Source organism: Geosmithia morbida (genome assembly GCF_012550715.1).
Source record: "Geosmithia morbida isolate 1262 chromosome Unknown scaffold_3, whole genome shotgun sequence".
In the NCBI taxonomy this organism is placed as follows: domain Eukaryota; kingdom Fungi; phylum Ascomycota; class Sordariomycetes; order Hypocreales; family Bionectriaceae; genus Geosmithia; species Geosmithia morbida.
In genome coordinates this window covers 991,609-1,003,971 of record NW_023336190.1, presented here as the reverse complement: position 1 = coordinate 1,003,971, position 12,363 = coordinate 991,609, and the positions used below count along the sequence as shown (strand labels likewise).

The window sequence follows — 12,363 nt, the reverse complement described above, 5'->3', positions numbered from 1 at the left end:
GCGAATATCATACAAGGCAGGACCTTTTTCTCTCTTCTACTTCCATTCTCTTCTCCGAAGAACTACTACAAGTACTTTTTTTTCTTTCATTCGGAAGAGGATTGAAACGTATTGTCGTTGGGTTGGAGATGGACTGGACAGGTTACAAGTTGGGTAGTACATGTCTAGACAATATAATAATGGAGTTCACTCGAGATGAAACAGAAAAGAAAAGAAAAAATGAATATGCCAGCCATGGGCTCCGTTACAATTATTATTTTCTTTTTTTTTAAAAAAAAGAAGAAGAAGAAGAAGAAATTTGACGGGGAGGGGGGGGGGGGGGGGGGGGGGGGGGGGGGGGGGGGGGGGGGGGGGAAACAACCAGGCTGATATCACAACGATGGCGACATAAGGAGAGAAGAGATGAAAGAAGGACGACAGGACAAGAATATCAACTGGTATCCCGTAGCAGCTTCCTAGCAAGTTTCCTCTGGTCGTCGACGGTCAAGGCACGCTCATCCGTCTCCCGCACGGCCCTGCCGACGATGACGACGGTCTTTGCGCTCTCGCTGTCGACCCAGATGCGGCCGTTCCTGCCGACGGCGGTCTCGAACTGCAGGCCGGCCGAGGCCAGCTCTTCGAGCACCACGACGGCGCTCCCGGGCTGCCTGGCGGCGGCGGCGGGGGAGAGCATGAGCCTCCTCGCCATGCCGAGCGAGATGGGGAAGAGCATGCCGCCGACCAGCGGTCCCAGCCCCTCCGACTTGCCTGTCGAGGGGTGCACGCACTCGAGCTCGGCGTCCATGTGGCGGTCGGCCATGCTGACGCGGGCGTAGACCAGGGCGCCCGAGGCCAGCTGCGGGCGCGTCTTCTTGCTCGCGGACTCGAACGACAGGTGAGGGAGGAGGGCGGGGGAGGTGTGATCCGACAGGGAGACGACGAAGCTCTCCGCTGCGCTGTGACGGACGATGCCGATGACCAGCTCGCCTACGCGGGGGGTATACTGTTGAGGAAGAAATAAAAGAGTGAAGGACTCGTCAGAGGGAAGAGAAGAGGGAGAAGAGAGAGGGGCTGGAGGGAAGACATACCCTTCCCGAATAAGTTTCTACCCTGATGGCATTCTTCTGATGATCCGTCACCAATCGTCCTGCTAGTGTGGGGATCACATCGTTGGGAGGAGCGTGACGGAGACCGGGACCGAGTCGTAGGGCCTTTTTCGGGTGGGATGGGACGAGGGAAGGATCTATCTCGTCGCCTGGGAGGACGAATATCGGTTCGGAGGACATTGTGGGAGTTGTTCAGGTGTATGTATATATTGGCATAGTATTGGTAAAAACAAAGAGGAGAAGAGGAGAAGAAGAAGAAGGAAGACAAAGAAGCGTCAATTGGTAAGATAATTTGTCTTTATTGTACGTGGGGGAGGCTCAACCAAGGAAAAGAAATAAATGATAATAACCAACAACCTTATCTAATCGGGGTGGTTTTTTTTTTTTCGATTTCTCCCTCTCTCTCTCCCCCACCCCCTCCAAGTGCGTGCTGACCTTGCACGGATTGATTTTTTATTTTATTTTATTTTCCTGAATTTTCTCGTCTCTTAGGCTCAGAACTTCCCCCACCTCTAAAACATCTCCCTCTTTTTTTTTTCTTCTTCCTTTTTATTCGAATCTTTCACCCTCACCGGACGAACGAACCTCTTGGGAAATTTGCGCCTCTCTCTCCCTCCCTCTCTCCCCCTCTCTCTCTCTCTCTCACTGTCCATACACCGTGAGCCCGAGTATCTCCTTCTTTCCCCCCCTCCCTCCCTCTTCTTCCTCCGACCGACCCTATGGCTCAGAACAGCTCCGGCCCCGAGCCCAGCGACAGGGTTGCCATCGGTATCACCTTCGGTAACTCCAACAGCTCCATTGCCTACACGATCGACGACAAGGCCGAGGTTATCGCCAACGAGGATGGAGGTATGTTTCTTCTTCTGAAAGGGGAATGATGATGAAAATTCCATCTTCATGGGATCTCTTCTGAAAGATTGTTTTTTTGTTTCCAGGACAGGAAGGATACTGATACTAATAATGCCCACGAACAGACCGTCAGATCCCCACCATTCTGTCTTACGTCGATGGAGAAGAGTACTACGGTGCTCAGGCCAAGGCTTTCCTCGTCCGCAACCCCAAGAACACCATCTCCTACTTTCGCGAATTCCTAGGTCAAGAGTACGTATACCCCCCTCGTCTCCATTCACCTCCATACACACACACACGCACACACAAATATATACATATATATGTATACATATATATGCATACGCCATGGGGAGAAGTGCCCTCCCCCTCATAGACGTCACCAACTAACGACCCCGCCGCACAGCTTCAAGTCCATCGACCCTACCCACTGCCATGCCGCTGCCCACCCCGAGGACGACGCCGGCGGCGTATCCTTCAAGGTGCAGGACAAGGCTGGCGAGGAGACCCCCTCGACCGTGACCACGTCAGAGGCTTCGACGCGCTTCCTGCGCCGCCTGGTGACGTCAGCCTCGGAGTACCTGGGCAAGAAGGTGACGTCGGCCGTGGTGACGGTGCCGACAAACTACTCGGACAAGCAGCGCGAGGCGCTCGTCAAGGCGGCCAAAGACGCCGACCTGGAGATCCTGCAGCTCGTGTCGGACCCAGTGGCGGCCATCCTAGCCTACGACGCGCGCCCCGAGGCCAAGGTCGAGGACAAGGTGGTGGTGGTGGCCGACCTGGGCGGCACGCGGTCCGACGTGGCCGTCGTGGCGTCGCGCGGCGGCATGTACACGGTCCTGGCGACATCGCACGACTACGACTTTGCCGGCGTGCACCTGGACAACGCGCTGATCGAGTACTTCGCCAAGGAGTTCATCAAGAGCCACAAGACGGACCCGCGCGACAACGCCCGCAGCCTGGCCAAGCTGCGCCTCGAGTCCGAGGCCACCAAGAAGGCCCTCAGCCTGGGCACGAACGCCCAGTTCAGCGTCGAGAGCCTGGCCGACGGCATCGACTTTTCCATGACGGTCAACAGGATACGCTACGAGACGATCGGCCGCAAGGTCTTTGAGGGCTTCAACCGCCTGGTCGAGGGCGTCATCAAGAAGGCCGGTCTCGACGTCCTCGACGTCGACGAGGTCATCATGTGCGGAGGCACCTCGCACACCCCCCGCATCGCCAACAACCTCCGCGGCATCTTCCCCGAGACCACCACCATCCTCGCCCCCGCCACCAGCACCTCGGCCATCAACCCCTCGGAGCTGCAAGCCCGCGGCGCCGCCCTCCAAGCCTCCCTCATCCAGGAGTACGAGTCCGCCGACATCGAGCAGTCGACCCACGCCGCCGTCACCACCGTCAAGCACACGGCCAACGCCATCGGCGTCGTCGTCTCCGACGGCTCCTCCGACGTCTTCGCCCCCGTCATGGCCTCCGACACCGCCGTCCCCGCCCGCCGCACCGTCCACATCCCCGCACCCGCCGACGGAGGCGACGTCCTCGTCAAGGTCGTCGAGGGTGGAACCCACATCAAGGTCACCAAGCCCGAGCCCAAGGTCAAGGAGAACAAGGACGGTGACGACGACGACGACGACGACGACGATTCCGACTTCGACTCGGACGACGAGGATGAGGAGAAGCGCGAGAAGGAGTGGACCATTGGCAATCTGCTCGCCGAGGCTGCCGTCCGAGGCGTCAAGAAGAATGGAAAGGTCGAGGTCACGATTAACGTCCAGGCCGACCTGAGTGTCACCATCACCACGCGCGAGGTTGGCGCCAAGACTGGCATCCGTGGCACTCTGGAAGGTCAGTAAAAAAAATTAAATCAAAAATTAAATCAAAAAAGGGGGGGTAACTTTCTTCCGGAGGGGGGAGGGGTCTTTTTTTCATCTTTTTATTTTTTTTTAAAAAAAAAAAGGATTATGTCTCTCCTATGTTTTATCACTCACGAAATGAACGTATGACGTGGAAAGGGAAAAAAAAATTCAGGAGAGAATATAAGGGGTTTAGATGTATGGTACACTAAAAGAAGAATAGAAGAATGATTTTTTTATATAATTTTTGTTCTTCTTTTTCTATAAAAAAAAATGTATACCATATAGACATGATGTTTCATAGTAAGCAAGGTAGGACTGAAACACACACATACACACACACACTGTTCTTGTATAAATGGATTTTTCAATAATGCAAAAGTAGACGAAAATAGAAAGACAGACGTCGACACGACTAGACAAAGTGTGAAGAAGGAAAGCAAAACGTCAAGACGGCAACTTCCACGCCACAAGATCATCCCTGAGCTCACCCTCGCCAACCTCCCGCGTCGTCGTTCCAGACCCGACACTCACATCGTCACTCTGGCTGAAACTCATCATGCTAGTGCTCCGACTGAGTCTGAGGTGTGGTGGGTCCCTCTCATCGTCTGGAAGTGGCATGCGAAGGTGCACCTGCTGATGCTGTTGCTGCTGGTGTTGGTGGTTTGCATTCTTGGCACCGCCGCCGCCAGCAACGGAACGTCCAGCACGCCCGGTGACGGTGGCCACGCTCTTGGCGCTGGTCGAGCTGCTCCCTCGTTTGTGCTGTCGGTGATGAGCCTTGTGGCTGGTGCCCGTAGTCTGCTGGACATGATGACGGTGGTGGCCGTGCATATGGCGGAGGTCGCTGGGACGAGGGGTGTTGGGGGAGGCTCCTGCGCCTCCGGCTGCGGCGGATTCGTTGCTGTCCAGCCCGTCCATGTCGCCGCTGGAACTGGAGTCGCTCCCGTCGTCACGCTGCGTCCTCCACCCGTTTCCTCCCATGAAGATGTCCTCTATGCATTCATCTGCCGGAAGCTCGGTGGGCAGACGGCACCACGAGGCTGCCAACACGCGACGATATAGGTCGTGGACGTCGGCTGAGTCTTGAGCCTTGGCGAATGTGGGGGTGGCTCGGAGGAGGTTAGATTTTTGAGGAAAGGGGGGGGAGGGGAGAGAAAGGAGGTGGGACTTACAGCTGACTTCTTCTTTGGCTTGCTGCTGCTGCTGCCGTTGCTGCTGCTGCTGCTGCTGCTGCTGCTGCTGCTCGTGGGTGGGCTCGTGCGGCACGATGCCGGCTATGCCTGAGAACGTCGTGGCTGTCTTGAGAGGCGGTGCGGAAAAATTTCGGTCACCGTCCACCTGGACCATGAGTATACTGAGCTTGAGGGTGCTGTTCACCTTGCTGTCCTGCAGGAGATAGCGTCGGACGATTCCCTCGGGGGGCTCGCCGCCGGCACCGACACTGGTACCCAGCGAGGCGTGCCGGCTGGTGGGACTAACATCCGGACTGTCGCCTGCTCCTCCCGCTCCTCCCGCTCCTCCCGCGCCTCCCGCGCCTCCTGCGCCTCCTGCTCTGCGGGAAGCGCTATCTCTGCGGCCGTTGATGATGAGCTCGCTCTCGGTGACGTACTCGCTCAGGTTGAGCTTGACCACGCCCAGGGTGAGCTTGTCGCCGGACGAGAACTCCTGCAACACCTCGAATTCGGCAGGGCAGTCGGTCAGGTTGTTGGACTTGTCCACCGAGATGCGGATGTTTTGCACGTGCTTGCTGTAGCCGTAGTCAACGTGATGGTTGATGACCGGGCTTTTTGCCGTGCGACCGCGGTGCTCGGCGTGTATCGAGTGCGCGAGGTGCCATTTGATGGTCGACCTGCCCGACACGAGGGGCACATTGTTCAGGTCGTAGATCTGTTCGTCCCCATTTCTCTCTCTTTTAGTCACTGGCGGCAGATGCCGTGTTGTTTGAATGAAGATCTCACCTTGAGATATAGCTCAAATCGGGGCTAGAAACACATCTATATCAGTACCCCTAGCTGGTGAGAGGATGTGTGAGAGAGAGCGGGATGCGTTGTTATACCTTACGGCCCTTGCCAACTATTCTAGATGTCAGTATTTCTTTGCCCTTCATTTTCCTTGTCCTTCTTTTCCAAGTGTATGGTTGAATGGATGTAAGGAGGGACAGGAAACTCACTTAAGGACTCCATGCCCCTCTAGATCATGCCAGCGCCAGTGGCCATTGAGTCAATCTGTGTGTATCTGGTCTGCGTGTCGCGCCTCTGCCGCCTATCACATGCAGAGGCCACGTAGAACCCTTGGACGACCGTTTCGAACCCTTGTTACCCGAAAGGTAGCGTTCGGATACCTGCCGTCTCGTCTCACAGTAGCAATTCACCAGAAGGGGTAGAGATCAGGTAGCTGAGGGAGCCGGCCAGGAGTAAGCAGGCGAGTTGCGGCAAGGATAGGACAGGGTGTGCCTCGTCTTTCCAAAAAAGAAAAAGAAGAAGAAGAAGAGGAAGAGGAAGAAGTTTCAAAGGACTGGTGCACAGCGATAAAGAGAGCACTTTGATGATGAAGCCAAGTTGATGACAACCATATCGACGAACCCCCTCTGACGTTATTGCTAGTAGTACCGGGTATCCCTGGTACTTTCCTTGACTAGCAGGACGCTTCCATTATCGATAAGCCCCAACGACGACCATTTTCTTTCTTTTGGAGCTCTTCAACATTCACGACACTGAAAGAAGGTAAAAGAGAGAAGAAAAAGGCAAGATTCCATCGCAGCCAAACCTGCTACGCACAAATCGCGGACCCAGTTTGTTTGTGCTGACAAAGCCAGCCATGGGCCCCAAACCGGGCAATGACGGAGGCTCGGCCCCCAATAACAAGCGCAAAGCTGGCGGCGGCGGCGGCGGCGGATCACAACCTCAGCAGCCCGGCCGCAGCAACAAGTTCCAGCAACGACGCGCCCAAGTTCAAGCTGCCCGCGTCATCCCTGCCCAGAATGCCGACGCGGCCCTCAGCAAGGACGGCGAGCTTGACCTGCAGGCCTTCGTGGCCGCCCACGAGTTCGAGATCCGGTCGCTGGAGCAGAGCATGGCCACGTCCAAGGCCGCAGGGACGAGCAGGGCCTTCCAGCAGGTTCCCCGAGGTCTGCGCCGCCGAACGGCCAGCCACAACCCCAAGCGCGTTCCGAAGCGACTCAGAGCACGCGCGCTGAGGGAGATGGACGAGGACAACACCCCCACGGTCGAATCCCGCAAGCGCAGGCCCGGCACGACGAGGGCGAGGATACGTGCCGAGACGGCAAAGAAGCTTCGCGTGCTGGCGGCGCGGAAGAGGAAGAAGAAGGACAAGAAGGAGCGGCAGCAGGAAGACGGGGATGCCATGGAGGACGAAGACGGCAAGGTCACCGAAGAGCGCAAGGATCCTGCTGCGACCAAGACCCCGAGACCTCCCAAAATCCGCCGAAACGCCCTCAACGACCCGCCCGAACCCCCCTCCCGATTCAAGAAGAGACAGCTCAACAAGACGTGGCTCCCCACACACGCGTGGCATGCCAAACGGGCACGCATGACGCCCCCGAAGGAGCCGCTCTGGGGCTTCTCCATACCCACCACGCCCAACGAGAAGATCTACAGGCCCGTCCACAGGGCGCAGGGCGACCGCGGCGCCGTCGTGTGGGACGTGAGCTACGTGAGCACCATCGGTCTATACGGTAACTCGGCCGGTATGGAGAGGGTCCTACGGCGCATAGGCGTCTCTCAGGATGCCTGCTGGAACAACAAGGGGAGGAAGTGGCGGGCAGGAAGCCGGAGCTGGTCGGGCATGCTGGCGAGAGCGACAAAGGATGGCGGCCGACGGCAGATGTGCCCAGGGACCATCTTCTGGAACCCGGCAGCTGCCGAAGATGAAGCACAGCGTCAGCGTGATTCCGCCAAGACGGGGGGAGGGGCCCAGGAGGGGAAGCCCAGGAGAGAGAAGCGGGAACTGTTCATAAGGGTACACCCAGCATCGTTCAAGGAGGTTTTTGACGAGCTCCTCCGCCTGGCCAAGATGGAGACACCGCAGCTGTACATCGAGGACCTGCGCTACCAGGTGGGCAGCATCGACATCTCGGGCCCGGCATCGACAGAAGTGCTCCTGTCCGTCCTGACGCCCTACGCGACCAAGTCGAAGCCCAAGACGAAGCACGCAGAGCTCTTCCAGTCCCTCAGGGGCCTGACCAACCCGGGTGCGCTACCGGACCGGGCCATGCTAGGCTTCTCCATCCAGGATCCCCGACTGCGGTATCCGCCGCGCAGGCCGACGGTGCCCGAGGGCGAAGATGCAGAGATGAGCCTGATGGAGACGATAGCCTCATGGCCGGCCGAGGACGGTCTGCGACCGCACGGCATATTCGACCGGCAGGCCCGCCACTCGGCGTCCTGCCTCCCCTCGCAGAAGGTGATCAACCGGCGTCGGCGCAACGCCAGTCCGGGATCCTTCCTGAGACCGTGCCTGGCCGATCCGGCCATCCCGGTGGTCCTCCTCGCCAGCCGCTCCGGCTCCGCCACCCAGTCCCAGGGCACCTGGACCCTCCTGGCGCCGTGGGCGTGCATCATGCCGCTGTGGTACAGCGTGGTCCGCTGCCCGCTCTCATCGGGGGGCAACCCGCGCTTCGCCGGCCTGGCGGAGACGCGCCAGGTCGCCTTCGAGAGGGGCCTGCCGTGGTTCCCCGCCGACTTCCCCGCCACGGACGCCGGCGTCCGCTGGGAGCGGGAACAGAGGGCCAGGCGCCGCAAGACGTGGGGCCGCAGGCCGAAGAGCAAGAGGATCGAGTGGCACAGCGTGGACCTGGGGGCCGGCAGGAAGGGTGAGGTGGGCGACGGCCTGGCATGCGACTACGAATGCCTCTTTCAGCTCGACGGGGGCAACGTCCCTACAGGTGACGCCGGCTCCGAGGAAGCCATGGACGTCGATGCCGCCCCGCAACCCCCCAAGGATGACCCCCTCTCCTCACTCAGCCATGCCACCCTGAGCACCAGCAGCAACGGCGGCAGCAGCAGCCCCCATTCCCTTCTGACGGTGCGCATCTCCCTCCTATCCCGAGGCACAGTCGGCCCCTGCGCAAGGATCTACAGGCTACCCCGTGCACCGCCAGAGCCGGAGGCCGCATCCCCGGACGTCCAAGTCCCCGCCACCATCCCCCGGTCGTCGTCCCGACGTCTCCTGCCGCACGACCTACGCACCCAGTGGCTCAACCGTGCGGCTGCCAGCATCACCGCCACTGCCAAGTCAGACGGCAACGAAGACAAGGTCGAGTACAAGGGCAAGCACAAGGAAGTAGACTCGCGTAAACGCCAACTGGCCAGGCGTCTACTCATGGACCCACCGCAGCCGCTCGACTGGCCTAAACCGAACGTCGCGGACATTGGAGGGCACCACCCCCTCGTCCCCGACGCGGAGGACCTGATCGGCTTCGTCACCACGGGCTCGTACTGTCTTACCCGGGGGAGGGGCGCGGCCATCGGCAGTGTTGCGGCCGATAGGCTGGAGGGGAACAAGGCCGGTCGTCTTTGTATTGTGCGGAATGCGGGGGAGAATGTCGGGTGGATCGCCAAGTGGGAGGAAGCTGTGGTGTGAATTGTATGTTATCCGGTATACAAGATATCCAGTCACGCATGTATGTGCTCCAGGTTTCCTTGGCTCTAACCCGTCTTCTGACGAATAGACAGGGTAGAAGACTTTGGGATGTGGTGTGGCGGGATTTGGTGAGCAAAGGGCGTAGATGACTTTTGACAGGTTTTATTTTAAAGGGTGCACCACTTGCCTCTCTTCACTATGCCTCTTTTTTTCTTTTTGATCTTCATTCTTCTTCCTCCCAATTTCCTCTTTTTCATCCAACAAATACAACGATTTCTCCTACTACTCACTACAGGACAGGAGAAGAAGAAAAGAAGAAGACCATGACTTCCGTTGTACATGGCGGCTGTCTATGCCAAGGCGTCCGATATAAGATAACGTTCCCCCCAGACCACGACTTTACCAAATATGTATGACCTCACTGTCTTGTCTTGTTTTAAAAGGAGATCTTTTCCTTCTTCTCCTTCCTTCTTATTACCCCTCTTACTCTTCCGAGAGGGAGAGAGAGAGAGAGAGAGAGAGGAAAAGCTGACAGATAATCATCCTCAAAAGTCCTCAACATGCCAATGCGAGCAGTGCCGCAAGAACTCTGGCTCCCTGATCGTCACCGCGCACAAGATACCCACCCACTACATGACGTACACGCGCGACACGACGCTGCGGCGGTTCTATGCCACGCCCGGCGTGGCTCGCAGCTTCTGCGGCGAGTGCGGCGGCATGCTCTCGTGGCGTCGCGAGTCGTCCGGCACGGTGAGCGTAGCCGTGGGGACGATCGACAGGGACGACCTCAAGGCTTGCCGTGGCGGGCTGTCGCTTGCCGTGGCGTCTACCCATATCTGGTGCGCCGAGGAGATCCCGGGGGTGACGGATAACACGAGGGGTCAGAAGTGGAAGTACGGTGATGGCGGGGAGAGGATGTGACTTTTTTGGAGTCTCTCTGAAATCGGCTTGTCACTCAATGTAGTTTTTTTCTTCTTCTTTCACTTCTTCTTTTTTTCCTGTCATTTTCCTGCTTTTATTATATATATATATATATATGTGTGTGTGTGTGTGTGTGTATATATATATAATTGTCACTGAGCCTCCATCGACTTCAGGAAGAAAAGAAAGAAAGGAGATAAAGAGGTTAGGAGAGAAGAGAAGACAGGAGAAGAAGAAGAAGTAGGGAAAAACAATTGGTATATCTCCTTTGCCTTGAACTGGACGGAAACAAAAACGCCTACCCTCGCCATATGTTGGCTCGCAGAGAAAGAAAGCAAAGGCTACTTGTTGCTAAAATATGATAAAAAAAATGGAAGAAGGGGTTGGAGAGTTGAAGACCGCCTTGGAATCAGGATCAATCCTCCTCAGAAATCTCACTCTCATCACCATCACCACCAGCCGGCGTACCGGTATTACTCATCTCCACAGCCTCAAAGGCCTCTTCGAGATCCTTTTCCAAATCATCCTCCAAATTGGGACTGGCAGGTTCCGGCTCCGGCCTCTGCTGCTGCTGCTGCTGCTGCTGCTGCTGGCCATACGAGCCCTCATCGTCATTGTCGTCATCGTCGCCGTCGTCGTCGTCGTCGTCATTGTCATCGTCATCTTCCTCATCAGACTGCTGTCGATTGCTCTGATTGACAGGGCTGGGGAGCCTGAAACTCGCATCGGGTTCCTCTGCGCTCTCGCCATCCGCATCGTCCGCCTCGGACTCGCGCTGGTCCATGAACTCGTCGAAGCGGCGCACGGAGGGGAAGGCGGGTGAGAAGTCGCGGTTCTGCGACTTGGGTCCGCCGTCCGGGTACTCTACCAGCAGGAGGTCGTCTGCCTCGTCTTCCTCGTCCTCCTCGTCGACGGGGCGGGACTTGCCATTGCTGCCGCTCTTGGGCTTGGGCTGAGGCTTGGACTTGGGCTTGGCTGGCTTGGACTTGTCTTCCTGCGGCAGGGCGAGGCTCACATTCGCCGTCGACTTCTTCTTCTTGTCGGCGGCGGCGGCAGTCTGCTTACGAGCGGGGGCGGCGGTGGTGGTCTTCTTTGTGCTGTCGGCAGCCTTGGCCTTGGTGCCGCTGCTGTTTGCCGGTGCCGATGCTGCCGCGCCACCACCACCGCTACCTCCTCCGGCTCCGACGGACTTGGTGGGTTTGATGGATATGCTGCTGTCGATGTGGGGGTGCTTCTTGGCCAGACTCTCCGGGTCGCTGTTGGTGGGGGTGCGCGTGAGGTTCATGTGGAAGGTGGAGTCGAGACGGTCGAGGACGAAGACGTCGCGGCCGGGGTCGAAGTACAGGACGTACTGGCCGTCGCCGATCGTTCGGGTGCCGGCAAAGGCGTACTCGGTCGATCGTCCGTCGGCTCCCGTAAAGGACATGTCGTACGAGCTTGTCTGTCCCGGGGTCGAGGGTTTGAGGCGAGCGGTCCGGTCAGAAGACGGATCAGGCTTGTGGTTGTCTGTTTCTGTCGTCAGCCTCCCTCTCTCTCTCGCTCCCTCTCTCTCTCTCTCTCTCTCTCTCTCTCTCTCTCTCTCTCTCTCTCTCACGCTCACACATCATCTGGCCTGTACATCTGTCGGGAGGAGGAAAGGGAAGAAGACTGGGGAAGAGACGTACATCGAACTCCGGTAAAGATCTCGGTAGCCTCCTTGCCTAGGAGCCTATCGCTCAGGACGACGGGATAGTTCCCCGTCTTGGTCGGGTCGATGATCTTGCCGGCCATGGTTCACAGTTGGCCAGCAACAGCTGGGCTGTGTATGTAGTATTCTTCTCTTCTTCTTCTCGTCTCCGAAAATAAAAAGGAGAAAAAAAACTTGATTTTTCTTCCTCTGTGTGTGTGTTTGTCGACGACGCGGCGTCTCGGTCGGATCAATGCAGCGGTTGCTGTGTACCGGGAGGGAGAGAGGGGGCGTGTCTGTGTCTGTGCGGGAATGCCGAGAAGCTGGTGATGAGGCTCCGGTATAGAGTTCGCCGTCGTGGTCTGTTGGTGACGACGAGAGTGAG

The 12,363-nt window shown here is 57.7% G+C and overlaps 6 protein-coding genes across 6 annotated transcripts; 3 read left to right on the top strand and 3 right to left on the bottom strand.

Moving 5' to 3' along the window:
* Positions 1 to 430: 430 nt before the first annotated feature.
* On the bottom strand, positions 431 to 1,265 carry GMORB2_5240 (exosome complex component RRP40; the record flags this gene model as incomplete). The annotated part of the gene is made up of 2 exons (XM_035467214.1): positions 431 to 982; positions 1,068 to 1,265. 2 exons carry the CDS (start codon positions 1,263 to 1,265, stop codon positions 431 to 433), a joined length of 750 nt encoding a protein of 249 aa, XP_035323226.1.
* Positions 1,266 to 1,819: 554 nt separating this feature from the next.
* Positions 1,820 to 3,787, top strand: GMORB2_5239 (Molecular chaperone DnaK (HSP70); the record flags this gene model as incomplete). Its single annotated transcript, XM_035467213.1, has 3 exons — positions 1,820 to 1,934; positions 2,060 to 2,133; positions 2,348 to 3,787. Coding segments are annotated over 3 exons (1,629 nt in total), but the record flags the coding sequence as incomplete, so codon positions are not given.
* A 447-nt stretch (positions 3,788 to 4,234) lies between these two features.
* Positions 4,235 to 5,973, bottom strand: GMORB2_5238 (Pfam:Eeig1; the record flags this gene model as incomplete). Its single annotated transcript, XM_035467212.1, has 5 exons — positions 4,235 to 4,879; positions 5,057 to 5,677; positions 5,749 to 5,772; positions 5,847 to 5,863; positions 5,961 to 5,973. The coding sequence occupies 5 exons, from the start codon at positions 5,971 to 5,973 to the stop codon at positions 4,235 to 4,237; spliced, it is 1,320 nt and encodes a 439-aa protein (XP_035323224.1).
* Positions 5,974 to 6,607: 634 nt separating this feature from the next.
* Positions 6,608 to 9,391, top strand: GMORB2_5237 (ribonuclease P/MRP protein subunit POP1; the record flags this gene model as incomplete). The annotated part of the gene is made up of 1 exon (XM_035467211.1): positions 6,608 to 9,391. The coding sequence occupies one exon, from the start codon at positions 6,608 to 6,610 to the stop codon at positions 9,389 to 9,391; it is 2,784 nt and encodes a 927-aa protein (XP_035323223.1).
* Positions 9,392 to 10,024: 633 nt separating this feature from the next.
* On the top strand, positions 10,025 to 10,312 carry GMORB2_5236 (Glutathione-dependent formaldehyde-activating enzyme; the record flags this gene model as incomplete). The annotated part of the gene is made up of 1 exon (XM_035467210.1): positions 10,025 to 10,312. One exon carries the CDS (start codon positions 10,025 to 10,027, stop codon positions 10,310 to 10,312), a length of 288 nt encoding a protein of 95 aa, XP_035323222.1.
* A 415-nt stretch (positions 10,313 to 10,727) lies between these two features.
* Positions 10,728 to 12,082, bottom strand: GMORB2_5235 (RNA polymerase II transcription elongation factor; the record flags this gene model as incomplete). Its single annotated transcript, XM_035467209.1, has 2 exons — positions 10,728 to 11,818; positions 11,977 to 12,082. 2 exons carry the CDS (start codon positions 12,080 to 12,082, stop codon positions 10,728 to 10,730), a joined length of 1,197 nt encoding a protein of 398 aa, XP_035323221.1.
* Between the last annotated feature and the right edge of the window lie 281 nt (positions 12,083 to 12,363).